At 44.7% G+C, this 27,675-nt stretch overlaps 2 protein-coding genes across 5 annotated transcripts in view; one reads left to right on the top strand and one right to left on the bottom strand.

The window, feature by feature from the left end:
- The window catches only part of COLGALT2 (collagen beta(1-O)galactosyltransferase 2), a 50,832-nt gene extending 42,188 nt beyond the window's left edge, over window positions 1–8,644 (bottom strand). For 2 of the 3 annotated variants that reach the window (XM_065649123.1, XM_065649124.1), the window contains exon 1: window positions 8,374–8,644. In XM_065649123.1, the coding sequence (XP_065505195.1) occupies window positions 8,374–8,630 (257 nt within the window). In that variant the 5' untranslated portion in view covers window positions 8,631–8,644. Of the gene's footprint in view, window positions 1–7,842; window positions 8,191–8,373 lie in introns of those variants that run through there. The other variant, XM_065649125.1, reaches the window with a different exon arrangement.
- Window positions 8,645–13,945: 5,301 nt separating this feature from the next.
- Window positions 13,946–26,865, top strand: TSEN15 (tRNA splicing endonuclease subunit 15). Of its 2 annotated transcripts, XM_065649086.1 has the most exons (5): window positions 13,946–14,109; window positions 15,881–15,962; window positions 16,922–17,057; window positions 25,107–25,351; window positions 26,623–26,865. In XM_065649086.1, the coding sequence occupies exons 1-4, from the start codon at window positions 13,951–13,953 to the stop codon at window positions 25,309–25,311; spliced, it is 582 nt and encodes a 193-aa protein (XP_065505158.1). In that variant the 5' UTR covers window positions 13,946–13,950; the 3' UTR covers window positions 25,312–25,351; window positions 26,623–26,865. The 2 variants fall into 2 exon arrangements, with proteins under 2 accessions (XP_065505158.1, XP_065505159.1); XM_065649087.1 differs by lacking the exon at window positions 26,623–26,865 and having other exon boundaries at window positions 25,107–25,548.
- The last annotated feature ends 810 nt before the right edge of the window (window positions 26,866–27,675 follow it).

Genomic DNA, 27,675 nt, shown 5'->3' with positions numbered 1-27,675 from the left:
ACGGGGAAAAGATATGTGTGTATATAAATATATATATATTTTTTTTAAATCAATCCCTATTGGAGCTGAAGCCTTCCACAACAAATGTGAAAGAGCTTATATGAGCCCTACCATAGCACTGTAGTTTACATGGACTCCCGTTATCTTCTGCTTCAGCATTAATTTAGATTCTTATTAACTCCAGCCTCACACTAAGTGCATTTTCAGGTCTGGATCAAGATCTTTAGAAGAGGTGTGTTATTCCTGTCAGTGCATACAGACAGAATTAAAGAGAAATGGTTAGAAACATGCTGATTTCCATGTATCACAACCTCGTGGGCATCAGGGAAAACACTGAGGCTGCCATTTGCACCAGTGCCAGTGTTCTAAAAGTCTCTGGAAAAGGAGCAAGAACTCTGGCAAAAATGCATTCCCATCCCAAAACAACATTATATTTGTCATACTGTTTTAACTAATGGTATAGTTATATATTAGTAAGAGGGGAAGGCACATCGACTATGTAAATAATTGGTCAGAATGAAAGTAGAAGATATACCAGCCTTCACTCCTGAATTAGGAGGTCTCATTTCCCAGCATGTCTTACTTATCTCAAATAAGCAATCACATCTTGCAAAGAAACATAACGAATACTGCATGAACATCATTCTAGCCCTCTGCAGTGAAACGAAACTCCTTATTCAGTCTCTAGTACAAAAATTAAGCCATTTATTTAGCAGTGCCACATCTGTCAAGAAGAGGATCAACATGTTACAAAATACAATCTCAGAAAACTTTGGTGACTAAACTCCATTTAAAAAGCACATACCAGTTTCACAGCCAGCTGGCAAATGTTTAAAATCAGCATGTATTTTTTAGGTCCCCATTCTTTCCAGGAAGAAAACTGGAGCCACTCTACAGTAACTTTTGTACTGGGGTTTAAAGACACCAGATATAGATATATGCGTGTGTACACACACACGCATCACCAAAACCAACCATTTCTATGTTTAAAAACTGGATTCAAGCACTAAATGCAGCACATTGTGCTGTTCCATTTAAAAAAAAAAAAAAGGTCCTTTTTTCTTTACTGATGAGTTATTAGCAGTGCCACGTGCCTGTCTGAAGGAGCTGGGCATGCTGGCAGAAGATGGCCAAAAAATCCACCTTGTAGAGAATACTAACAAATTTTTTATTCCTGTCTATCTTTAGCCTGAAATTTTGATGCATGTGGGCCCCATTAAGCTACAATCCACCTTTGGCAATGAACATCATCAACATACACTATGCTTCACTAAAATAAAGGAAATTAAATGCACAGAAATATATTGAAATAATATTAAGCCTGAGACATCCTCCCCCAGGAAGGAAATTCCACTGTTGCCCATATGGGTCAGTCAGGGAGTCCCCCAGGACCAAAGAACAACAGCGAGCGCTGGCAATGGGCAGCTCCAAAGTTCTGCACACCATGTGTGTCACGGATCTGTTTTTAGAGCATCCTGACCCAGTACATGAAGACTTTCAGTCCTGGAGGACTCAGATAAATAATTGCAGGCATTGTGATACTTTATATAAATATGAAAAAAAAGCCCTTCAATCTATGGTTCAGTCTACATCCTGCCCTGCTATCCCCTCTCCAGTCCCTCAAGCAAAAACTCCTTGTTTTCCTCTCCTAAGGCAGGCCCTGGCCATACGTCCCAGGAACCAACTATGCTCCAGCTGTGCTCACACATCTGGGGTATCTTCTCCAGGAGTCTCACTAGCAGAAATCAGGCAGCTTTCTGAAAAGATGACATGCTAAATTTAGCAGAAAGACGATGCAAAATGGAAAGGATTAAGAATAAAAATGCAATTGGCACAGCAGTCTTCATGCAAATTTGTCTTTAACCCAAAGGTCTGCCACTCTGCTAGAGTCACCCTCAGCTGATAAGAATTCCCAAAACACTCCCTGCCAGTGACTGTCTCACCTGGAACAGGTTGGCCAGAGGTTGTGGAGTCTCCATCCCCAGAGACATTCAAAACTTGAACTGAAATAGCTCTGTGCAGCCTGCTCCAGCTGTACCTGCTTTGGAGACAACCTCTAGAGGTGCCTTCCGACCTCGACCGTTCTAGGATATCCATCGGTCCTGGGACACCCCAGTTGGAGAAACACTGCGGAAGGGAAGAGGCTTTTGTCCTTGTAAAGAGAAAATGACGGCAGGAGCTAAAAAGACTTCACCTGGGCCAGACCTAACTGATCCCTGCTTCCAGATTCACCAGCAGTTAAACAGCTGAAATAGCTTGTATGCCAGGAATGTATAGGTGAAATCGCCTTTTTTTTTTTAAGGGGCAAATTAACTCCAGCACTTTACAGCCAACAACGGTTGCAGCTGGTCCTTTGACTCACGCCCACAGTAGTCCCCCTCCACTTTGACAGGCTTCAGAAGACACCACCAGGCACAACCTTGACTGGCTGAAAAATGCTATATTAAAAAAAAAAAAAAAAAATCTTACAAACTAGCTCTCCCTGACCCTTGGAAACATCCAAAGGCTTATAATAAACAACCAGCTCTGATATCAAACTCCATCCTACTGGTTTTTTGTGACAACATATTATTTGGTTCTTAGGGACAGCATTAGGTTAACGGTTGGACTCAATGATCTTGAGGGTCTCCCCCAATCAAAGTGATACCATGATTCTATTTTATTGGCATCTCGCCTCTAAACACAGCACTTGCACTACAAGGCACCGGGTAGACAATTAGGCAAATGACAGACAAACAGGTAACAGGGTAGACCCGTCTCAAAATGTAGCTGCCAAATAACAGCAGCCCAAATGAAAAATGAACAAAAACCCATCACAAACCAAAATGAAAAAAAACCCACCACAAATAAACAAACCACAAGCACAAAAAAAACCCCAAATAAACAAAAAACATCCACAAACCGCCCCCCCAACCTTCAAGCAGACACAGTGTTTTATATTCACTAGTCTTACAGAATTCCTACACATTTCGAGATGCCATTTTTACAGTATAATCCTCTCACCTCTGGAGGGCTCCTTATTCATTTTATGAAAGATCCAAATATTCACATTCAGGTCTAGGAGACCTTAATAAAAAGCGTGGGGCAAGATGACACCAAAAAGGCATCAGATTCCGGCAATTTGTGAGCACAGTAGGAAAAATAAACAAACTACTGCTACCCGGCAAATGTCTGCCAGCACACAAATGATGCTTGATGTTTCCCTGCAAAGTTTTTAGCTGAAAAGCACTTTAAATCTTGCCATGCAGACCTCAGTGAGGCACAGCAGTAATTTTCAGCTTCCCTTTGAATGTTTCTACTGAACGATTTCATGATGTCATTAGCTCAACTTTGCCAAGACTTAGATGAGGGAGACAAACCCAAAGGACAAAAAAAAAAGTTATTTTATTATATTATATTATATATTGGGATGGGACCTGGTTTTCTATTTCTTAGGTAAATTTACCACACTTTAGAGGAAAAGTGACCTCAGCAAGAAGACTCAAGAAAAGTCAGTAATGAATACTATCTCTGGTTTTAATAAATTCAGGAATCTTGTGTAGGTTACTTAACCTTTCTTCCCCAGTTTCCCCAGCTAGGAAATAGAAGTATTTTATTCCCATTCTTTCTTTGGTGTAGTCATGCAAATGCAACTTCATTGGAAGAAAGACTCTACGCAACATCTTGCACAACAGGATCATCACCTTAATCATAACCCCAAGGCTAGGCAAGTCCCATCTCGCTCTTAGCCCCACTTACTCTATCTTATTAAAGCTATATAACAAATAAATTTAAAATATCTACAAATGTGAATGGGAAACTAAATTCCCCAAGTTTAAATGGCAAGCCAAGTGAAAAGTCAATTTAATTTCTAAAACTTAAGTTTTAATATTGTCCTGTGGAAGCCACAGCACAGGTGAGTAAATTTTAAATAGATCCAAACCACCTGTGGACAGAAGCACCAGAGCTGGCAGACTGGAACTTCGGCATTCCAAAGTGATTAGTACTGACCATGAGGATTGAAGTGACCTTGTTGCACAAATGGAAACAAGGACAGAAAACAATTCGCAGTGAGTAATAACACCCATTAGAGTTTCAAATGATCCCTGCGTCTTACAGGAAATTGTCCTCTACGTAGACATTTTCACATTTAGAAGTAAACTGTTGAAAAATAAGAAAATGCTCAAATAAAGTACCATTGGCTAGTTGTAGACCACCAATATATAATTAGGAAAGTTATAATTATTATACTGATCTCATCAGCTTCTATTTTCAGCTACAACTAGTTCTTTTAAGTTGAAACTATTCACTCACAGGAGCCAGTGTTACAGTATATCCACTGATCTCTCGTCTGGGATTTATTCCAGCTTTCCACCAGTTTCACCTATGGTTCACATTATCATTTCTGAAATACAAGCATACCCTAATTTGCAAAGCAGGCACAGATTTTCAAGCACAAAAGAACCTAATTATTGCTTCTAAACACAAACTCATTTATGCAGGCACTTAATCCCCAGGTTAGTAAGAGATGAGAGAGCAGATAGCCCAAACTACAAACAGGTATTTAAAGATGAAATTACAGACAACTTTCTTTGCTATACCATCACCTAACCTGAGGCTAAAGGAAGTGTAAGCCAGTGTGATAAACTGCTGAATGCACATGCTTTTACTTTCCCCACTACAGCCAAGATGAATTTGTTTGGAAAACAAATATTCCTCACCTATAATTCAATGGATCTCAAACAAACATTGCTAATGTTCAAAACAAAACAAAAACAACCCGAAACCACCCAAAAGAGGGCTGGGGCAAGCCAACCGTGCAACTTCTGGGTCATTTTCCCTCCCTTTGCAGTTCTCCAACACCAACACAAACACTGCACTAAGTCTTCCTACCATGCCCAAGTTCCCCAGCTCAGCTAGGCTGGGTTTGCAGCTTAGCGTCACTGACACGGCCCTGAGAACAGCTCGGCCCAACTCAGCAAACATACCAAGCACTGCCACACAAAGACCGTATTAGAAGAACACTCCCTAGATAAAAAAATAGCTTGACTTGGGTCCAAGAGCCATGTTTTGTTAAGGCTCTCTCCTGTTGCTGGGCACTAGCCTGTTTCTCACAATATTATGTATTTTTTTGAGATAAATGCTGGCCAGGCTTTGCACAAGCACCTGCAGGGAGGGCTGTGACCCCTTCCTCCCGTGCAAGAAGGGACGAGTGTCACCTCCAGCATTACCCTTCCACAGCTAAACAAGCACCAGCTTGAGGAGCAGGGAGGGACGCTGGGTTCTGCTGAGAAGGTGAGGAGTCTTTGCTGGTCCCACGTTGGTGACCAGCACCAAAGGCTCACAGCCTATGGCCAAGTCTATCCTTGCAAGCTAAGCAGGGCCAGGACAATGACCTGAGCACTGTTTCAGAGTCATAAAATAATTTTGGTTGGAAGAGACCCTCAAGATCATTGAGTCCAACTGTTAACCCACCCCTGGCACTACCCCAAGTCCCTGAGAACTTCATCTCCACGTCTGTCCAACCCCTCCAGGGATGGTGACTCCACCACTGCCCTGGGCAGCCTGTTCCAGTGCCTGACAGCCCTTTGGGGAAGAAATTGTTCCCCAGATCCAACCCCAACCTCCCCTGGCGCAACTTGAGGCCGTTTCCTCTGGTCCTGGCGCTTGTTCCTGGGGAGCAGAGCCCGAACCCCCCTGGCTCCAAGCTCCTTTCAGGCAGGTCAGAGATCAGAAGGTCTCCCCTCAGCTCCTGTTCTCCAGCTGAACCCCCAGCTCCCTCAGCCGCTCCCGTCACCCTTGTGCTCCAGCCCCTTCCCTAGCTCCGTTCCCTTCTCTCAACTCCCTCCAGCACCTCAAGGGCTTTGATCACAGAAATCCCCACCATTAAGTCATTAGTACAATCCTGGGCTGATCTCCCAGACAAGGGTGGTCAGGGTTAACAGAGGCCAGGAGGCAGTTTGGGTGCAGCTTCCCGATTCTCGGAGGGGAAAGGGAGAAAGGAAGGAAGTGTTTAACTGAAAGAACGTGGATCACAAGGCGCCAGTTGGCCTCCTACCAAACAGCCTGCTCGAGTCACTAGTAGCCAGCAAGTCCTTCATGGTTCCTCACAACCATAGCAACTAAAGAAGTCAGAATTAAGACCAAAGGGAAGAAGGGAGTACAAGACCATCCAGTGTACCTCTTTTGCTCAGTATCAGGCTAACAAAGATTAATTGATATAGGCGATGAAAAGAAAATTCAATGTCTGGTTCAAACTTGCTCATTGTCTCTTAACCTGTCTTTACTGTCACTGATAAAACTTCCAACCCAGAAATCTGTTTGAGGAATTCACTGTTGAATTTAAGCCCTTGAGCAATACAGAGAGCATAGGGGAGCTAAAGAGATTATATGCGGGTTTACTTTTAATTCTCAAGACCTACATTTGTGTATTTCAAGGTGTTGACTTAATATTTTGAAGTAGAATATATGCGGCAGTGAAGGAATACAACTCTTTGACAACCACCACTTCACCACCCTTCAAGCTATGCCAGTTACGCAACGGCACAGGGACACAGGTACATCCTGGAAATCATCTGTTGAAAATTCTGTCAGGCACAACATCTGAAATGCAATATGCTTCCAGAAATGGATTATATTGTTTCATTTGTTCTCAGGAGACTAGAGAGATATCGTATGTGAGCCTTAACCATGCCTTGAGTCTGTGCAATCCTTTTAAAAATTGAGTGATATAAGAATCTTAGCATATTTTAGATTATCTTACACTGTTACTTCATGAACAGTTCCCACAAATAATTTCAAACAATATTTCAGCGACCTTAAGTAAGGATAATACAAGCAACACACTAGCAACACAGAGCAACCAGTGCTCTGCAGGACTTCACAAAAAAAACAGATTCATTCTGCATTTCTACAGTGAGAGGCATTTCAACCTGCTTCGGTGATCAGATCTACATTTACAACTCCCATTACAGTTTATAAACACCAAGCTTAGCTGAATCACAGTCCATATTTAGGGTTCAGCAATATCTATTCTTGCACACATCTGCTAAGATGAAATCCAAACCAGCAAGAGTCCTACTGATACAAATGAAAGCAGAGTCATGGACCCACAACACAGATGAGATTGGCATTCAACCACTGCCATACACCAGCTTGTAATTCCATAGCCACATTTGTGTGGCACACCACGTTCATGCTGATACCACAATTGGCTTTGTGCATCCTAAATTCAAAATGGAAAAAAAAAAGACAAAGAACAGCCATGTTCCTGAAGCACACACAGAAACATCCAGTGCTGTCTGCTTAATGACACTTTAGTATCAGTGATGTGACATCCAGAAGTGCTCCCAACATCCCTTTATACAAAGTAAAGCCACTTTATTGACTTTTTAAGTTAACAAGAATCTCTCCACTGACTTCCAGTGAACTTTGGATTTGGCCCTATAGCTTCATTTCTTATTTTACACAGTTACCATGCTTAAAAATAAAATCTTTTTGGGTCCTTCCAAGCAATTCCTGTTCCTCCCAACATTTATGTCAGACTGAGGGGGAAAGTTTGGGGTTTTGATTGGTTTTGTGCTTTTTTTTGTCTTGTTTGTTTGGTTTGGGTTTTTTTTTTTACCTTTAGAAATATAGGCAGATTGACCAGTTCCCAAATTGCTCTAATTCCTCCATGCGGACACACACTTGATTGCCACAGCTGCCCCCATGCTGTGATTTCTGAATACATCTTTGAGTCCATCTTTCAGCCCACAGCCTTACAACAATGCTCCTTTTCAATGCCCATCCGCACCTCCCCGGCCCGTCTGCTCTCCAGCCCTGCCAGAGCCCGACCATCTCCCCACAAAGCGCGATATTTACCAGCCCGGGAGCAAAGCCCGGCTCGCCGCACCAAGCCCTTCGTGTCTGTGGATTTGGACAAGCACTAAGGCGGTGAATGTTCCCAGGCTTCGGGCCAGCTTCGCTCCGAAAACTCGTCTCCCTCCCACACTGCAAAGCCCTCTGGCTGCCGTGGGACCCTTTTCCCCAAACACGCGGGTCGGGGGGGGACCCCTCTCCGGGTGGGCGAGCTCCTTCCCACAGACCCAAACTCTTCGGCTCCACCAGCGGGGGCTGCGACGGGGTTTTGCCGCCGCCTCCCCTCGGGCTCGGCCGGGCAGCGGTGCCCGAGCCCCGGCTCCCGCTGCTGCCCCCGCTCCCCGCGCAGAGCGGGACGGGGCGGCCGGAGGAGCGGAGACACCCCCCTTCCCAGCACGGCCTCACTCTCCGCTCCCCAAAAAACCCGCTCTCCCCGCCGGAGCCCTCCCACCATGCACAAGCAGGGAGGAACGCGGGGCTCTGCGGGCATTCGGCGGCCCCGCATCACCCCACCCCCGGCGCCGCTCCCCTTACCAGAGGGCGATCCTGCTCTTGGGGTAGCGCAGCCGCTCGATGCAGCCGAGGAAATGGGGCAGCGTGTGCGCGGCGTTGCGGGCGATGATGGCCAGCAACACGGTGGGCTGCAGCAGAGCCGACTCGGGCAGGGGCTCCGGCTCGGGGCTCGGCGGCGGGGGTGGAGGCGGCTCCGGGGGCAGGCTGGCCCCGCAGCCGCCCAGGAGAAAGAGGAGGAGAAGGGGCCGGGGGGCGCGGGGCCCGGCGCTCGCAGCCATGATGGGCGCGGGGCGGCCGCGGGAGCCGCGCCGGCGGTGCGGGGCGGCCGCTGCAGCGCGCCCGGCGCCGCGGGGGGGAAGAAGGGGAGGTGGATGATGATGATGGAGGAGGAGGAGCAGCGCTGCCGCCTGCCCGGCCCAGCGCCCCCCGGCCTTCCCCCCCGCCCCAGCAGGCGGGGTGAGCCAGGTGGGATCGGCTCAGCACCTGGATGGCTACAGTTAGCGCAGGCTGCACACACCTGCGTGAGTCCGGCCCCGCTAAAGCGTACAAAAAACCCTACATTTATCCAGCGAGGTTTAGCTTTGAAAGAGGCGTTTGGCAGTTCTCATTACAGCCTGCCCTCCAAGTGCGGATGCTAATGCAGAGATCTCATAGTTTGCTCCTTACGTGGAGATCTTAGAATCACAGAATCATTTTGGTTGGAAGAGACCTTCAAAATCATCAAGTCCAACTGTTAACCCACCCCTGGCACTACACCATGTCCCTGAGAACCTCATCTCTATTCAACCCCTCCAGGGATGGTGACTCCAGCACTGCCCTGGGCAGCCTGTTCCAATGCCCCACAGCCCTTTGGGGAAGAAATTGTTCCCCAGATCCAACCTCAACCTCCCCTGGCGCAACTTGAGCCCATTTCCTCTGGTCCTGGTGCTTGTTCCTGGGGAGCAGAGCCCGACCCCCCCTGGCTCCAAGCTCCTTTCAGGCAGGTCAGAGATCAGAAGGTCTCCCCTCAGCTCCTGTTCTCCAGGCTGAACCCCCCAGCTCCCTTAGCCGCTCCCATCACACTTGTGCTCCAGCCCCTTCCCCAGCTTCACCACCATCATGCCCTCATCCTTCCCCACTGTTAAGGAGTGAAAGTTGCTTTGTGCTTTTATGTCAAAAAGTCTCTTGCAAACATCCCCGGGATGCACTGGGTGCAGTGTCTCCAGCTGGAACATGCCTGGAGGATGAAGATGTTCCCTGTATTTCATTGAGCCACCCACCACAGAAACATTCCCATGAATGGACTGATGACAATTTAGAACATCATAAATAAAACATGTTATAGCAATTAAAATTATTGTGTCATGAGCTTAAAAGGGGCATAGTAATCACAGGTCTCTTGGAAGTTAATAGGATTTGTGTGTGTTAAAGCCTTTTCAAGATGAAATCTCTAATTAACTCTAAGGGCCTTATCCCGCCGTATCTGGTTTTTACTGTGGGTTGGTAGCTCCTCCAGTTGGAACAGACCCACGGCAAGCAGACAGCACCATTGCCTGTGTGCTTGCGAGACACTTAAAAACCAAACAACTGCTTGTGAATTATCCATAATCTCACTGTGAATTGTTTGCAGCCCCAGTAGCATACACATATATAGTTCATGCTTGCAGTATTCTTTGTTTATAGAACACTATTTATCACCCATACTGAATTATATTGTCTCAGTTTCCTGATCAGATGACTCCCAAAAAAACTAACACATAAAGGAACATCCTAGGAAAACAGTAAACTTCAATAAAGAATCTCCAGAGGTCAAATCATCGCACTAAAATTTGAGAAGCTTCTGCAATTTGTAAGCATCTTCCTGAATAATTAGTGAAAATACATCCCTCCCGTTTGCCCTTCACAACACCTTTATAATTGTCCTTCCAGAATGATACATTAATGAGGCTTTTCCTTCATGGTTAGTTTGCCACATGTTGCTTTTCTGCTTGGATTCATTAATCAAATAGAAGGAGCCGCTTTGTAGCCTGTATGAAGTGATTAGGGTTTTGCAGGAGCCTGTACTGCTCTTGCTGTCTTCAGTGAAAGTACCTTCAGCTCTTTTCATATTCCCTTGTTTTTGTTTTGTGAACAGCAGCAGAACCATAAAACTTTGCTGGGGTCAAATGTGATTCCTCCAGCAGCATCCCACAAATGGTAATTTTCTCTTCAAAATGACATTCCCTTCATTCAAACAACTCACTTTGCTAGCTGCCTCATGTTGGTACAAAAGAAAAAATCTGGCCTTGCCCTGGAGAGGGAACAGTAGATGCCTGAAATATGAAATGTTTCTTCATGCATAACAGAAAGGTGTCAACTCAATTTCTTACTCCAAGACACACAGCATGGGTCAAAGTTTGGAAAGTTGAGGTCAACCCTCTCATTTCAAGTAATTCTTACATCTATAAATGCATGTACCTTTATGTGCATATACAAAGAGGTCTGCCTACATTTTGACTTCTTTATTAGTGGCCAAAATTATATCCTGTGTTTTTTTAAGCCCAGCCCAAATCCTGCTGTAACAGGACAATTAACCACCCTGTGGTGAAATATTCTAGCTTTGAGGAAGAAACAGCTTTTTGTAGATGTAAGTTCCACAGAGATAAATTTAGGCCATTTGTTTCAGCTTCCTCTAAATATCCGCACCAAACAAGAGCAGTCTAGCTGAGAGAACTGCCTCTGGCAGTGACATTCTCCCTCAGTTTGGCAGGTAATGAATTCTCTCAGAGGCAGCTTGCTTCTAATTTAGACTTGTTTCCCACGCAGCCAGAAACAGAGGATCTGTCCTTCTGCTAAAGCATATCATACATACGGACCTATATGAATCTACAGACAAGCCTATTTCCTTTCATTTGTAATACTTCTTCACCTCTGAGGACTCAAATCTATCCAATTCTTTTCCCAGCAGCCAAGTGAACTACTGTTGCCAAATCTTCTGTGAAAGTCTCAGAGACTGGATTCTTTTTTCCTATTTTTATTTTGAGCCCAGGGAATAGAAGTGCTGGCTAAAACAATGGTTTTTAAAACAGGCCAACCTCCTCAAAATTGCTTGAACAAGATTTGCCCCAAATATGAGATCCTGTGGCTACAAACCACACACCAATTTATGCACTCAGTACATACAGATTAAGTTTCATTGATGCTTTGTTCATGAGCTTAATGATTATTATATAATAGGAAGGGTTAAAGACAACACTGTTCATTTTTCACTAGGCCCTGCATCAATCTCATCGTCTCAAGATCACACTTGGTGTGTCCTCTCATCAGTGCTGTTTGGCATTTCCAACATCATTTTCTTGTGTAGCCTGATCAAGAACAAGCACCGTGTACAAGCAAGGGCTTTGAAGTCTCTCTCTCATCTCATGTTATAATACGCTCCGTGTATCTGTTCAAAACACCACACAGCCTTTTTTTTTTGTGCACGGACACCAGCTTGAAGCTATTCAAAGTGCCGTAAGAGACAGGCCTGCCTTCATTTAAGTCAGTCTTTGAAATTTATCCAAAGAGGTGCCAAGACAGATGGAGCTTCTAAGCCAGATCTGGGAGATTTTGCATTAGGCAAACCATGCTCGCACTGGAAGGCAGAGATATTCCTAAGTAAAGCAGTCCAAGATGATTTAATAACAATACCTTGAATCTAAATCTCTTAACCAGTCTGTAAAAGTTTTGGATACTGTATATTAACAACACATTCTTTGCTTTTGTTTCTGTTTTACTCTTCTTCTCCCTTCATACTTCCCCTCCAGGCATTTCTCTCTTTCCAAGGGGACTTTCACTCAGATTAGGTTTGTTATGTTTGTCTGCAGTTGATTCTCCCCACAATTATTTTCCCCTCTTTCCCTACAGATTAAAATCTTCCCTTTTTTACACAAACGCCTAACTGCCTGCCTCTTTTCTGTTTACCTTGTGATCCATGGGTTTTCTCCGACCTCAGGGCTTCCCAGGCCCACCTGCCTCAGTGATGTCTCTGTTAAGTTTAATGGAGTCTTACAGAAGGTCAAAGCAGACTATACAACAAATAATATGATTCAAACAGAACAGGAATTGGTTACTTACCAGAGGAACCTGAAACACAAACCCAGAGATAAAGCTTGAAGAATATGCACATAGCAACAAACCATTAAATTTGGCAAGGAGAAGTGGCATATTATGAACTTTCGTGAACTATGCTCATTATACGCTCATTTTAATACAAAAACACACCTTCTTGCTGAAGGCTACCTGCCTCCAGAACACCCCTACACACTGAGCATGCGTAGAAAATGTTATGTTTACTGTACCTTTTAAACCAAGGTGAGAAAAGTTTAGATCAATAGACTTTGAACAGGTATAAATATGTGTAAGACGCTAGGAGTAGTTAAAAGTTGAAATGTATAAATATGTAACTCAGCCTGCTTCTAGTGTGCCAGCTTCACGAAAGATCGCTAGCACCCTTTTCTGTGCAGAACTGCAAATAAAGCAAATACCTCGACCCTGTGTGTGAATTGGTTTCTGCACACCGGGTTACGATCCCGCCTTTTGGGACAACAGCAGGATGGTGTCACTGGCTGCTCCACTGGCCCTGTAGCAAGAACGGCAAAGCCAGCGCACCCAGGGAACGACAGACAGTCCTTTGGTGTCTGCGTGGCACCTGCGGGTGGTAAAGAAACACATTAAATCACAGAATTACTTTGGTTGGAAGAGACCCTCTAGATCATCGAGTCCAACCATAACCCACCCCTGGCACTGCCCCATGTCCTGAGAACCTCATCTCCGTCTGTCCAACCCCTCCAGGGATGGTGACTCCAGCACTGCCCTGGGCAGCCTGTTCCAATGCCCCACAGCCCTTTGGGGAAGAAATTCTTCCCCAGATCCAACCTCAACCTCCCCTGGCGCAGCTTGAGGCCGTTTCCTCTGGTCCTGGCGCTTGTTCCTGGGGAGCAGAGCCCGACCCCCCTGGCTCCAAGCTCCTTTCAGGCAGGTCAGAGATCAGAAGGTCTCCCCTCAGCTCCTGTTCTCCAGCTGAACCCCCAGCTCCCTCAGCCGCTCCCATCACCCTTGTGCTCCAGCCCCTCACCAGCTCCGTTCCCTTCTCTCAACTCGCTCCAGCACCTCAAGGCCTTTCTTGGCATGAGGGGCCCAAAATCAAACACGGTATGTTCAGTATGTGGAGATGCTCTTATAACATAAAATATTTTTTGAAGTGCTCCTCGTCTCCCATAGAAAACATTCTAAGCCCAAACAGGCTGAAATTGGTGCCTGGGTTACGAACCCTGCCTTGTTGGTCTGAAACGTCTCATGTCCAAGCTCCACATCTCCTTGGCAGCCTCCTCTCCGCTGCCGGGGTCTCCACACAGACATGGCGGCCTCAGGGCCCTGCTCTCTGGGCTGCCTGCTCGAGGGAGTTACTTGAAATCCTCAAGCCTCCTTGCGAAATAAGACCTTAAAGGCACTGCAGAGGGACCCGCTGCGATGAGGTAAGCAGGGTTTAATGCGGGGAGAAGGCCAGCCTCGGCTCGGCGGGAACGGCGCGGAGGCGGAACGGGAGCGGCGCTGCCGCCGTTGCCGGGGAGCGCTGGGCTGCGTGACACCGGGGAGCGCATGGAGCCGGCGGCCCGCCCCGGGGAGGAGGAGGAGGATGGGGATGGGGACGGCGACGGCGGCCCGGCCGAGGGCACCTCCGCGGGCGGGCGGGAGATGGGGGAGCGGGGGGACTGGGCGGGAGGGGCCGGCGGCAACTGGATGGCGATTCACCCCGCGGTAGGTGTGGGCGGGAGCGGCGCGGCCCTTCAGCGCCCGGGCGCTGAGGCGGCTTCGGTAGGGGCTCGGCGCTGAGGCGGGTCCCTCAGCAACTCGGGGGTGACTCAGTCGCTCTGGGGTCCCCTCAGCTCTTCGGGGGTGACTCAGTCGCTCCGGGATCCCCTTCAGCCCCTCGGGGGGTGACTCGCTCTGGGGTCCCCTCAGCCCTTCGGGGGGTGACTCGCTCTGGGGTCCCCTCAGCCCTTCGGGGGGTGACTCAGTCGCTCTGGGGTCCCCTCAGCAACTTGGGGGTGACTCAGTTGCTCCGGGGTCCCCTTCAGCCCCTCGGGGGGTGACTCGCTCTGGGGTCCCCTCAGCCCTTCGGGGGGTGACTCAGTCGCTCTGGGGTCCCCTCAGCAACTTGGGGGTGACTCAGTCACTCTGGGGTCCCCTCAGCCCCTCGGGGGTGACTCAGTCGCTCTGGGGTCCCCTCAGCAACTTGGGGGTGACTCAGTCGCTCTGGGGTCCCCTCAGCTTTTTGAGGGTGACTCAGTCGCTCTGGGGTCCCCTCAGCCCCTCGGGGTCCCGCTCTCCTGCCCTTGCCCCAGCCCCTGACAGGATCCCCCCACCTTGGTGTTGAGGAACATCTCGGGCCGGGGGTGCACATCGGTGATCACCCCGAGGCTGAGGGGCTGGGGAAATGGGGTGTCCCCCCTCCCAAAAGGGATGCTGGAGGGGGAGATTTTAATATATCGTGTGCCTTTTTATTGGGCCTGTCGAGAGGCTGGGGGGTTGCTGGGGGAACATACCTGTCTAGAACTATTTTTTTCTGCATGTTATTCTATGAATGTTTAACTGTAATGGAAAGACAGACTTTAATTTTGTACCAAAAGCTGTGTCTGTAAAACAGAGTTATGTAGTTTGTTATTGCGCATAAAGCATTTAACGTAGGCACCATTGTTACCACACCAGCCGTGCTGGCTAATGAGCACTTATATAAGTTACCTGGACACCTCAGGCTGTCATTCTGCTGCATATGATGATTTTATTTAGTAGTCTAAAGAAACAATGCATTTTCTATTTAAAATATAATAATACTTAAACCTAATTTCTCTAAGTATAATATTGTGTGGCACTTGCTCGTTGGTGCGTTTAAATCTGTAACAGGAAACCATCTCATAGTCTTCAGCAGCAAATATATTAGATTTTCAGCTTTTCAGTGGAGTCATTTTTTAATCTGCATGTATAGAACTACATGAGCTCCCTGTTCATTGGAGGAGGGCTGGACTAGATGTTTGAAAGTCCCTTCCAACCCAAACTGTTCTATGATTCTGTGAATGTCTCTTTTAGTAGAGCACGAGGTTGTAAATGCTGACATCACAGCTGGAAAACACAACTGTTTTGAACTTTAACCCCATCTTAATTTCTAGTACACCGAAAACATAGAGGTATTTAATTTGGCTGTCATCTTATGTTGATGTACTGCAGTGAAAATAGGTAAAATTCATAGCCCTTCTCCACAAAGCTAGAGCTGTTCCAGAAATAGTTGCGATTCCTCATTTTTTTGTTTATTTGGCTTGCTTTCTGAAGCACCAAAATAGGGGGAATGTGGAAAAAAGAGCTTTTAAGATACTGTCAGAACACAAGTCCTGCTTTTTAATTGCCTATTAGACCTTAAAACTGGTTTCAGACTTCAGTGGCTTAGATTGCTTTCTGGGTTTGGTCTGTGCCTTCTTTATATACTTTATATAACTTCTGCTTTCCTTCACCAACGTTACTTTTTCGGTTTCAGTTCACAGAAATGATGTCTCTTGATATATCTGACAGTACTCAAATCTATGTTGCGTTTCTGGTATATCTGGACCTCTTGGAAGGTAATAATGAAGCAACCGGATAGACATCTCACCAAATCTCTTTGCCTTTGGCTGCTGCTAAAGTTTGTGCTGGTAATAGAGTCCTCATTTGTAGCTTCATGTCAAAGTTACGAAATCATAGCATTTCACTAAGGTTACCGTTTAGCAAATCGCTGTTTTCTGGGAAGAGCAAGAATTTCTGTAGGAAAAACGATAATTTGGAAGTCTGGTGGCAATAATTATGACAAATGCAGTGTAGTCTTCTGGTGTCTTGTAAGAGAGGAGCAGAGTTATAAGATTTATAAGCTGTCTGCGATTCTCCTGTGTTGGCGTTATTGAAAAGGGACAGTCTGTAGGCAGGCAGCCTAATGAAAATACTTGAATTTCTCCTGGAGGCTGGTGGTTCTCAAGGTCAGGGCAGGTTTTACAGGCCAGAAAGCACCGTGTCTGTTATTGTTACACCTCTGAAGCAAATGCCTTAGTAGGTGTTAAGTCTCCTGTAGTTCTGCAACAAAAACTTTTAGCCTTGTCCCTTCAAGCAGAACGGAAGAATCGTGTATTATCATTAATTGTGATTTTAGCACCTGCTCCTTCACAGTTTAGGGTACTGATTTGGATTATACTTTTATGCTGCAGATGACTAAAGCTGCATGTGTTTTATCTTCTTTTTACCTTTTTTTTTAAGCTAATTTTTGCCTCTTTGAAACAAAGCTTTGTCAGACAGATCCCTATTTACTGTCAGTGCAGCTCTGGAGTCAGCAGACCAGTACTGCTCCTGTGGGTTTCTTTAACAGGATTGATTCTCAGAAGGGGAACTTGACAGTTAAATGGGGTAGTTTCCCCTCATGGGAAATGATCTGTGAGGAGAGGGAGGGAAAACAGGACCTAAGACATTAACTTAAATACCAGATGTAATATTTGAATGATTAAAGCTTGTATTTTGTGTTCTGATCCTTCTCGTTGATGATGAACCTTCCTAGGGAGAAACTGGCACGAAGTGAAGCATGTTGGAGTAGAGGAACTGCAGCTGGTCTGTTTACATGCACGTGAAAAAGAACAGGACGGGTTCCAGGTGATGGTGCCGGTACCTGCGCACATATCGTTAAGCCATGAGAGGTGAGGATATGGTTGGTGTTTGGCTTGCGTTACCAATGAGATAAAATGAAGAACAGATATATTTAACGGGCTGCTGATGCCTTGGTCATGAGGGGTGGGAAACAAAGGAGTATCAGAGGAAAACAATATCTCAGGCCGTGAGCAGAGTTATTTTGGGCTGCAAACATACACACAATGTTGCATTTTCTTTAATTTTCTAAGCTTCATCAGTCTCTGCTTCTCCCTCCCTGAAAATGGTAACACCTTTGGTGTCAGCTTCCCATGACAACTGACTCCTCCTGCTCATTAACACTTTGTGTTGTTTAGAAGTTGTGTTTAGAAGTTCTCTGTCTGAGATTAAACTTTTAAAAAGTTGTTTAATCTTATGGATAAGCCTAGTGGGTTTGGTTTGATTTGGTTTTTGTTCTGAAGGTATAATTTGGCTACTTTCAACTGGAAATTCCTCTTTCTTATCCAGAATCTAATGTGTGACTGTCCTTTGAGCTGTGATTTTGCCTGACTCTCTTTGCATGTGCAAGACTAAATAATTCTCAAGCAGAGGACAACACAGCTATGACTTTGTGATATTACAGATATTTGCAGCCTAGAGAAATTCTGCTTCAGTAATTTTACAGTATATTTTAAACGATTGGAGGCTTAGAGCAGTCTCAAACACACAGAGTTATTTATTCTCTGATACTGGCCGTCTTTCCTTGCTGGTATTTGCCATTCTCCTCTATGATCTCTCTGAAGACTTGAACTATTTCAGCTGCAGCATATCGGTAGTACATTCTTCCAATTTCTTCTGTTCCTACTCCTGCGAGGAGACTGTGCTCAGGGCTGGCTTTACAGATCTTGCTTGTGTTTACTCTCCTCTCTTGCTCTGTGGGCAGCAGCCTGACACAGTAATAGGTAGCTAATGTATTGCACTTGCAGATGTTGTGTGCATTTGTGCACTCTAGGAGTGGTGGTTTAAACATACTGTGGGTTTTGCATGTTTTTTTTTTTAGGTTTCAGAAGTGACAGATCAGTCTCTTGCAGACAGACTTCCATCTTAATTCTGCTGTGTGTTTTCCCCTCTTAGGGTATCTTCGGAAGGAATTAATTTGTGAGAGGGAAGAGAATGACTTCCTAGGTGTTGCTGGATTTCAAAAATCTTCCATTTGCAAATATTGGTCAATCACTGTTGTGGTCTCAGTCTTCCAGAGAAATACGGTGTGATCTCAACAGAGGAAAGCTGCTGAGAGGTCTTGCTAGATGAAATGCCGAGTGTCATTTGGCCTCTCTGGAAGAAGCGCTGTTTGTGTGTGAAAGGGACACACTGCTGTTTGTGCTTTGAACTAGATTTTTAGGTGGGAATAGAAGGCAGAAAATTAGGATATGGGATCTTTGAGAAATGACGCCTACGTGCTGAGTTGTGGTGCTTGTTTAATGCAGTAGGTTTCTACCTAGGCTGGAAACTTTGATTCCTGGCTATGGATCAACACCAGCAAGTATGTTCTAATTAGCTTTTAATGACAGGGAGATATTGCACTGCGTGTGTGTCCCATCTTGTACTGTTTCATTGGAGCTTTTCACTTGGAGCCTCCGAACTTGTTTGTACTGTGGCGATACTGTTTGCTCTGCTGCTGGCACCAGCGCGGGTGGAATCCATTACTGGAAGGATGCGTGTTAGAGAGGCAAAGAGTGAATGCGTCACATTGATTAAAAGTACAGTTTGTGACTAGGTTTTGCTACAGAGCAACTACACAGAGCGTATTGTCGCTAAAATGAGCTGAATACCGGGCTGTAATGCTAGGTGAGTCCATTAAAGCCTGTATGTGCTCAACACCCATAGACGTTGTCAGGCAAGAAGATTGTATATGCTTGTATTTGTGTTATTAAATGTGCATATGCATGCTTGGAATTCTATTAGCAGTTCATCACTGATCAGAGGGGCCTGGTGTGTTTTTGTAGAGAAAGGACAGCATCAGCTTGACTCCTTTGCTGGAAGCAAAAAACACATAATATAGACAATAATTGTAGCTTGAAGTTACGTTGTGTAGAGGGAGGCCATTAAAAAGGGATCCTGCAGAAGGAGTTGGAATCAGTATTACAGTACTGCTGCCTCTTTGTTCTGACAGTGATGCATATTCGTTGTTGTGATTCTTGATAGCAGGAGGCTTGTTAGGTATCTGAGGTCTTAAATTATATTTTCTCACTTGACTTGACAGGAAAGCTTTTGTACTTTGCGCTACTTTGCCGTTTTGTTCAAAGCAACGCTTTGGCTTTTCGTGTTACCTACTAAAGGTGGAGGAATAGGTACAAGTATGAGTGAACGCAGCTCCCTGAGTGTTGAAAACAAGCCATTGGAGAGGCTGGGAAGGTGAAAACCTCCTGTCCTCATTGCTGGGCCTGGAAATGTGCTCACTGCAAAAGCAGCTGGCAAACAGCAGCGTTTATGGGCAGCATTGCTTGAGGAGCGGCTGCAGGGGTGGTTTTTGTCTTGAAGCCACTTCTGCCAAGCTCGGCCTTCTCAGGTGTCTCATGAAGATTCTGGCCTGGCCAACACTCCGAGGAGTGTGTCCTTAAAAGGCCAGAGTAAAGTTGCTGTGGAAATTACCGGCAAGACACCTGAGCAGATGATAAATATGAGAGCCTTACCAAAAACAAAAAAAAATCTGCTCAGTGGTTTTTAGCCTGTTAGAAGATTTCATCACATCCAGTTTAAGTGTGACAGTTAATTGCTTGAGGCAAAAGCTGTTCTGCTCACTGGGCTCGCTGTCCACTTCTACAAACGGCTTGATGGAAGCTGTTTGTCCTGCCCTACTGGTGTAAGGCTGTGTAGTAACTCACTGAATTGCAAAATTCTGGAGCAAAGGGACCACCAATTTAGCCTCGTACAGTCTGAAAAGTGGCTTCATGCTGTGTGAGCATGCTCTTAAAATGAAGATTGCTGAATCTTCTGCAAGTAAAGACCTGGAGAATAACGTGCAACTTATGTCTGTCTTGGACTGCGCTCTCAACCATATGCAGAGGTCAGGAGAACCTTGTGTTTGTTCCCCTTTGAATTTAGCACTAATTCACACTTACAGGAGGAATTTGTAGGTTGATTCTATGGCAGCTGGATTTTCTAAATAGCTTTGAAAGCCTTCATCCTTCCAAGGATCAGGGAGTTAGATGCTGGATCTAGTGGAATTACATGCTCTCTGTCCTAGACATATAACATTGTCCAAGCAAAATGTTACTAATAAATCATCAGATTAAATGATATGTCGCTACCCTGTTTGGTTTTTGTATTCAAGTGCTGGACATGAAGGATGAAGTCCCTTGCATGAGGTTATGGAGTAAAAGAAAGTAAAGTTTGTTTTAGGTCAAGAGTGAAAGCATTATTTTGTTAAAATGGTAACCTAATTTGGAAGAAGACTACAGAAATGTTTCATTATAAAGCCAAGAAGCATGCTTAGAAGGAAATCTGAGGACTGGAAATGATTTGTCCTCTTTTAAATCTGTAGTCTGAAATAGATCTTAGTCTAATCTAAAGGTGTTTTGCTTCTAAGAAGCACTGTTGTTATAAATGCACTGGAAGTGTCACATGCGCCTTATCTTGCCATCCCCTTCACAGTTTTGTCCCAGCTGTTCTGCTATAAGCATTATTTGAGTTGGTTGCAGAGTGTTATGAGTGAACATCCTATAGTTGGTGTATCTTGTAGAACTTTACTGAATTCCGATTCTTCCTTTTTGCATAATGCCTTGTTTTCTTTTCAACTTCTGCTTTCTATTTCTTGAGGTTTCAATTCCTTTTCCTGACCAGTGAGGCACATGGTGTTTTCTTTAGGTTTGTTGTGGGGTTTTTTTTCCCCATTACAAAACCATGAGTTTCTTCTAGCATCTCATGTTCCTGTAGTTTGGAAACAAATCCCAAGAAATAGTGGTGTCCGTTTACACCTCCCACCACCACTGTGTACTTCTCCCCATATATTTCGAAGCACTAAGTTAATATTGCTGCCTGCCCTCCAGCTGGGTCTGGAGCAGCATTCCTGGTGGAACTTCTCTGAGCTTCCAGTGTTTCTGCTGCTTTTCAGAGGTATTTGCATGGCATCTGTCGCTGAAATACTCCTTTGTTCATCACAAAACTTCCTGCTTGTGTCATCTTGCCTTTGCAATTCTGTTCTTTTTTTACTTTTTGGATAGTCAGTTAAAACCTTAAGCTACAGTTTCCTGAAGTTAACCAGGCATATACCAGTTTCTTTCTCTGGAGTGAAAAGGGCAATGTTATTTTGTTGGGAGCAGATCATTAGGAAAACCAGTACAGATTTCTGATGTTTGTTGAAGGCCTACCTAGTATTAAAGTCTTTTGTTAATAAAAGAAATTAAATGAAGGAAAGATGGAAAATTCTTTTCTTTGAATGGATTCTTGGTTTTGTTTTGTTGTTGGGTTTTCTTTTGTTTTTAAGCTATTAATTGCAACTATAATATAAGACCAGGTGAGCTCACCATTGCCATTTAGTTTGAATGCAGCAGTAAAGGCAGATGCAGGATGACATTCATAGTGCAGTTACCTTAGCTGCAGTTGTCCTTGCATGATGTTAAATAAGTTAAACCTGTTCTTATGACTAGTTCTCTGGTAGAAAAAAGCAATCTCTACTGACTGTAGTTTGTAGGTATCTAGAAAGCCTTTTCTGAAGTCCCTCCTGTGATGCTTTAGAAATTCCAGGTCTTACTTTTGTGTGTTTCCTTCGCATACTTGAGGTTAAATCCCTTTCATCTCCAGCAATGAGGTGAATGTGAGGTTGCTTCCTGGGTGGAAACTGTGTTTCTCATGGTGGGAGCAGATCCTAGCTAGCAGCAAACATGCAGACACCATCAGTTATTATAGATAGATTTTTCAAGCTATTTTGAAAACTTTGGACTGTGTGATCTATAGAAGAGAATTATTATTTAAAAAATTGTTTTATTCTATTTATGGGCCTTAAATAAAACTTTCCAGTGTTTTTTGTGGTGTATGTGTTCCCCTAGCTGCTGTATGTTTTCCTTTCATAGTGCCTTTGTTCGAGACGTACCTTTTTGTGTGGGAAACCTAAAGCTTCAGTGCTGCCAATTTTAACATTCAATGGCTTTTCTTGATGAGAAGGAGAGAGAGGAGTGGTTGCAGGATGTTTTAACTCGTAGCCTTCCTGCTGTGCATGCAGCACACTTGATTGTTCTGTGCACTCTCTTGGGGCTTGAGATGCTTTTTATTTTTTATTAGGTAGTCAGTGGCATAAGCCCTGAGAAGGCAGCATGTACAGAGCTGACTGTCCGTGCTCTTCCTCACCAGGCTGAGCCTGTGTATTAACAAGGCCGAGCCTGTGGATGAAGATGTACTAAAGTGATTTTGAGTATTGTGTTGTCATCTCCTGAGGGACACTGTACAAAGTGAAACGGTGCCTTCTTCCAACGCAGGCTTTACTTGAGACTGGCCTGAAAACATGCTAAACTTTTATTTAGACACTGCAGCACTCAGCTGCACCTTTTATCATGTTAAGTCTCTATGTTCTGCTTAAAACCTGATGTCTGCTGGAAAGGAGGAGCCAGGGAGAACTAGTCCATGCCAAACGCTTGACACCAGGGCTTCTGTGGGGTTCATGTTGTTGGAGCACGGCCTGTAAATGCTGGGGAACCAAAACCAGAGTCATTGTGCACCCCTTGGTATCTCTGGGATCAATGTTTGCAGAATGTGTCCTAACGAAGTTGTGACTCTTGAGGAAAAGGCTGGTCTGGACGCTGGTGACTGGAGGTTGTCAAGACTCCACATATGCCAAAGTACTGGATGTATTGAATTCCCATGTTCCAGAGTCTCCTAATATTTGACACTGGCAGAAGCATTAAATCCACTTTTACTTAAGCAAAAGCCATCTTTTATTACTGACATCACTTGTATGGTGTAGCAGATGTACTGGTCGTTAAGGAGCTTATCTGTAACCATTAACAGTAAACGAAGTCCACTAGCTCTGTCGGGGGGAGGCATTACATGTGGGCTTCTTGTTTAGGACTTCACTTTGAGTGAGATGGGCAGCCTAGAGGGCTGTGTCTCTTGAAATAAAGGCTTCTTGCCTTGTTTAGGAGATCAGATGTGCACTCCTTTGAGTTTCAGAAGGCCAAGAACAATTCTTTCCCTTTTTTTTTCCCCGTATAGGGTGTAAGGTACATCAAAAGGATTTAAAAACCCTATACCTTTCCTGCAGTATTTCATCTTTCTATTCATGGCAGGTAGCAAGTGCAGTGAAATCGGCACAAACCCAGTTGTTCTCTGACTCCTTTGAAATCTCCGCTGCTGCAGAGAAACCTTGTGAACATGCAGGATGCAGAGGCTCACAGTGATGCCTTCAGGGGAGGAGAGGAAACACGGGCGCCTGATACAGACTTCCTGAATTCCGAAGCTCGTTCTTTTAAAAGATACCCTCTCACGAACCCGCATTGCATTAAGGCTGGTTGTGGTATGCCAGGGTTTCACCACCCTCATTGTAAAAAATTTCTTCCTCGTGTCCAGCCTGAATCTCACTCCCTTAGTTTAAAACCATCACCCCTTGTCCTATCACAACAGGCCCTGCTAAAAAGTCTGTGCCCATCTTTCTTATCGGCCCCTTTTGAATATGGAAAGGTCACGCTAAGGTCTCCCTGGAGCTTCTCTTCTCCAGGCTGAACACGACGAAAAATGTCACATTGCTTGAAGTACAAGTCTTTTGCAGGTGTCTCCTGTTGGTGGCCAAAACAGTACCTCTTTGCTTACTTGTTCTCTTGTTATGAAATGTGCTGATGGCAGGAGGACCAGAATATGGCTTTTCACAGCCTTAGTATCTCTCTATTGTGTTGCATTATATATGGGCCAGTGGTGAAAGCAAAAGAAAAGGCACTACTGAGTTCAGCCGAGCTGAATTATGACCAGCTCAGGACACAGATGGATACTTAAGAGGGTCATGGTCTTAATAGCGTACGCTTTCCAGGCTGCTGCTTATTCTCTGCCACTTCCCATTTGGCTTTTTTTAAGGGATCAAAGAGCTTTGGAAGGAAGATGATGATTAAAGTTTGAAAGCTGATGCATTTACAAAGAGCCTTATTTTCAACTACAGTGCCCGGCTTCAGAAATTGACGCTCTCTGATGGGTGAGATCTCGGGGGCACATGAAGCGAGGGGTGATTTTTGCCACTGCACAGCTGACCTCTCCGCAGGCTGTAACCTGGCCAGGCAATCCCAGATGAGGCCTCTTGCACCTGAGGTTTGGGTGAAGGAGAAAGCTCCCCGTGAAACACTGCTACGGGGAGTGTTACTGCTCTGCGCTCTGCGCTGCTTCACAACTTGCTCCCCACTCAGAACAGTAACGCAAAGACTCCAGAAATTAATGTTGTGCTCAGCTCTGAACTGAAAAGTAACTGGCATGTTATTCTTCAAATAAGCCGAAAAGGAAAAATTACGTAACTTTGTCTTGAATTTTTAAGGAAGATGTTATTTATGCCAACTGTCTTGAAGAACATTAGTCTTGTGGCTTCTAGTCTAGACGGGGAGGTAGAGAAACCTGGCGTTGGTTCCTGGGTCATCACAGCCTGGCAGAGGACCGCAGCGCGGAGCCTGGAGGATTTATCTCTACAAATGGAACAAGCTTTAATTATTTTGTTTTCTAATTGGACACCATGTGTTATTCAATTAGAGAGATTTTTTTTTTTTTTTTAATCTGATGAAAACAAGGCCATTAGGGATTGCCATGCTATGATTGTGGTAGTGGAAGGATGGTTGAGGCATGTGCACAGTCGTACACCTAAGCAAACCTTAGAAGCGTGTGTTGAGCCATTTCCAACAGAGATGGATATAACTGACTTTGTTTTTATTAAATTATTTGTTATTTGATTTTGTTGCTTGATTCTATACTTTTGGATTTTTAGCAGATTTGAATTTTTGGACTTGGTATTTTTTTTTTATATTATACTTTCTTCAGTGAAGACAAATATGCAAAACAAAACCAGGCTGAATAAAAATAGCAATGCTACACTTCTACCTTTGTGCCATTGTTAGGTGGTTCTGGACTCCTTTCTAACCGACTGTTTCCTCTTCTAGAATAAGAGAAATCCTGACAAAAGCGTCTCTCCCACCGGACAATCCCGACACCCCGCTGTCGGTTACCTTGGCCATAGTTGAGACAGATTCCACAGTGGTCTACTATAAAGTGACCGACGGCCTCGTGATACCAGATCCTCCTGCCGATGCTGAAGATGTGGATGATAAACAGTGGAGAAAGAAAAGAAAGAAGCTTTTCAAATGATTAAGACAAACGGACTTTTCTTCAGCTACTGTCCTCGAAGGTAAACAAATCGAGGAACTTATGCATGTGCATAAGTAGTGTGCTGAAGTCTGCCTTCTGCATATCAAACATCTGGTCAGGGAGAAGAAAGGCTCATGCAGCTGTGCTGTAATGAAATGCTATTTGAAATATGAAATGGGTCACGCTTTGAGACAGATTATTCCTGACTAATAAATGTACTTGTGAGATGTTTCCAAAGGTGGTCTTTGTATCTGTTTAAGTACATAACACAATAAACACATCCTTACCCATATTGTAAATATTGGTTAAAGTAGCTTACAGAGTGTCTTTGTCTTAACTCTGTCCTTAACACTGGACATAGTTCTGCTCCTTAAACTGGCTGCCCAAGAGGTGCTTCAGCTAGGAGCAAATTAAGAGGAAAAAAACTGACTTTTAGTTTCTTCTACGGGAATTTTCCATGGCTTTCACACAGAAATCTTCTTCAGGTTAAACTTAGAGTTTCTTGGCAATCAAATACCATCCCAGAAACAGTTTCTTGAATACAAAAATGTCCACATGACATTTGTGTGGCCAGGGACCACACGTTCAAAATTTGAAGCACAAGAGCTCTTTTTTTTTTTTTTTTTTTTTCTTTTTTTCTTGTGCTTGGGTATAAGAATGGGAGGGAATCCAAAAAACCAAGTTGGAAATGAAAGACTCTTTAAGCTTTACTGTCCATACTCCGTGGATGTGAACACCGAGTTACTGGAGGAACCGGACAAGCCCTATGTAAGGCCATGTACGTTCGGATGCTTTTTTGGTTGCTTTTTTTTTCCTGTACAGCAAGGCAAGACCGTGGGTCTGTGGGCTTCGGTCATGGAGAAAGGCAAAGAAAAATTCTCTCATTCTCAGTCTTGCTCCCCTCATGGAGGAAAAACATAATTTTATTTTGGTCCGATGCCATACGGCCTTAAAAGGGTAACTGTGTGCTGCCTCCTGCCATGCTGGGTTTGACCTTAACATTGAAATGTCATATACTCTACTGCTTATTCCATAAAGTAAATCTTGCACTTTGCTGGGCTACATACTGCCAGGTAAATTGTCCTTATTATAAGTTGTTAAATGCCTCAGCCCCAGTGTGTGCTGCGAAATATGTGAAGAAGGCTGTAACAAATGCTCCATATTGCAGAATTTATACTTAAGCGACACACGCTTAACCCCGGAAGCAAATTCTTTTGCATTTGCTTCAATTTCCGGGAAATGCTGCCATTTTGCAGTTTGCTGCACGGCTGATGCTAGCTTGGCTTTTCTCCTTTGTTTTGTTTTTTCTAGGCACCGAAAGCGGCACATAACGTGAACCTCCTGTTCTATATACTGAAAAATGCTTACTTCAGGAGCTGGAGAGACCGCGTTCGGAGGCTTTGACTTCTGCCGCGTGTCCTGCTGAGAAATTATTATTATACGGGCCTTTTTCCATCCTCGTTGGGTTGTGCTGGTTCTTTATTTCTGAGGGGAAAAAAAAAAGAATAATAAATAATATCACTGCACAGTTTGTCCCACATGTATTGCAATGTAAACAAGGGTATGTTAAATAAGTGGGGAGCCAGCCATGCTGGCCCTTTACATTCCACTGGAGTATTAATATTTCTGAAGTATTAATATTTCTCGCTGTCAAGTCAGCAGCACATAGAGCAGAACTTCTGCTCTTCCAGGCACTGAATAAAGATGGAGAGAGACGAAGTGTCCGGCGTGGTAACGCATTGAAATTCCTCAATCCACAGCGTCTTGGTGCTGAGCCTACCTCTGCTTTACATGTTTGTGAGGACTCTGTGGAAGCGTGAGCTGTGACACCTTTCCAAATTCACCTCTTATTTCAGTCTGGGAGATTTTACAGGCTACATCTTGCCATCTTTTGAATTTTTTTTCTCAAGTTTTATTTGTCATGCACAGCTTGATTTCTTTTACTGCTCACCCTTGACCGACAGAAAGTATCTTTGTAAAACCTTAAGAATATCTTTGTCCGGTAGATTATTGTTTCAAGTCTTTTCTCTCTTCGGAGAGATATTTGCGTTGAAGCTTCCCCACTGAGTCAAGAATGACAGAGAAGCAAAGTGATATTTTGGCAAGGATTCAAGGGCGAGACTCGACGCCCAGTTACATAAACACGCGTCCCCTTTGGTTTATGCAAACTCTGTTCCCTTCAAGCGCTACTGGCACCGTCACCCGAACTGTCCTATATTCAGCCTGACTGTTTGCAACGCACACAGAACATTTTATGCAGAAAAAACACTGGTCAAGAAGCAGGAAGCCTTGTTCTGTTCTTCAGAAATTACTAGAAGAACGACAGAGTCTCCTCTTGTCACCCGTTCTCAAGCTGGGCGAGGT

Source organism: Caloenas nicobarica, chromosome 20, assembly GCF_036013445.1.
Source record: "Caloenas nicobarica isolate bCalNic1 chromosome 20, bCalNic1.hap1, whole genome shotgun sequence".
Lineage (NCBI taxonomy): Eukaryota > Metazoa > Chordata > Aves > Columbiformes > Columbidae > Caloenas > Caloenas nicobarica.
Note: the sequence above shows the minus strand (reverse complement) of the source record. Positions and strands in the feature narration are given on the sequence as shown.

What these genes read in the sequence shown, in the direction of transcription:
- TSEN15 (XM_065649086.1), top strand. Translation starts at nt 13,951, where the DNA reads ATGGAGCCGGCGGCCCGCCCCGGGGAGGAGGAGGAGGATGGGGATGGG. An exon ending in GGATGGCGATTCACCCCGCG is followed by an intron (nt 14,110 to 15,880) that starts GTAGGTGTGGGC and finishes TTTCGGTTTCAG; the next exon opens with TTCACAGAAATGATGTCTCT. An exon ending in ATATCTGGACCTCTTGGAAG is followed by an intron (nt 15,963 to 16,921) that starts GTAATAATGAAG and finishes GAACCTTCCTAG; the next exon opens with GGAGAAACTGGCACGAAGTG.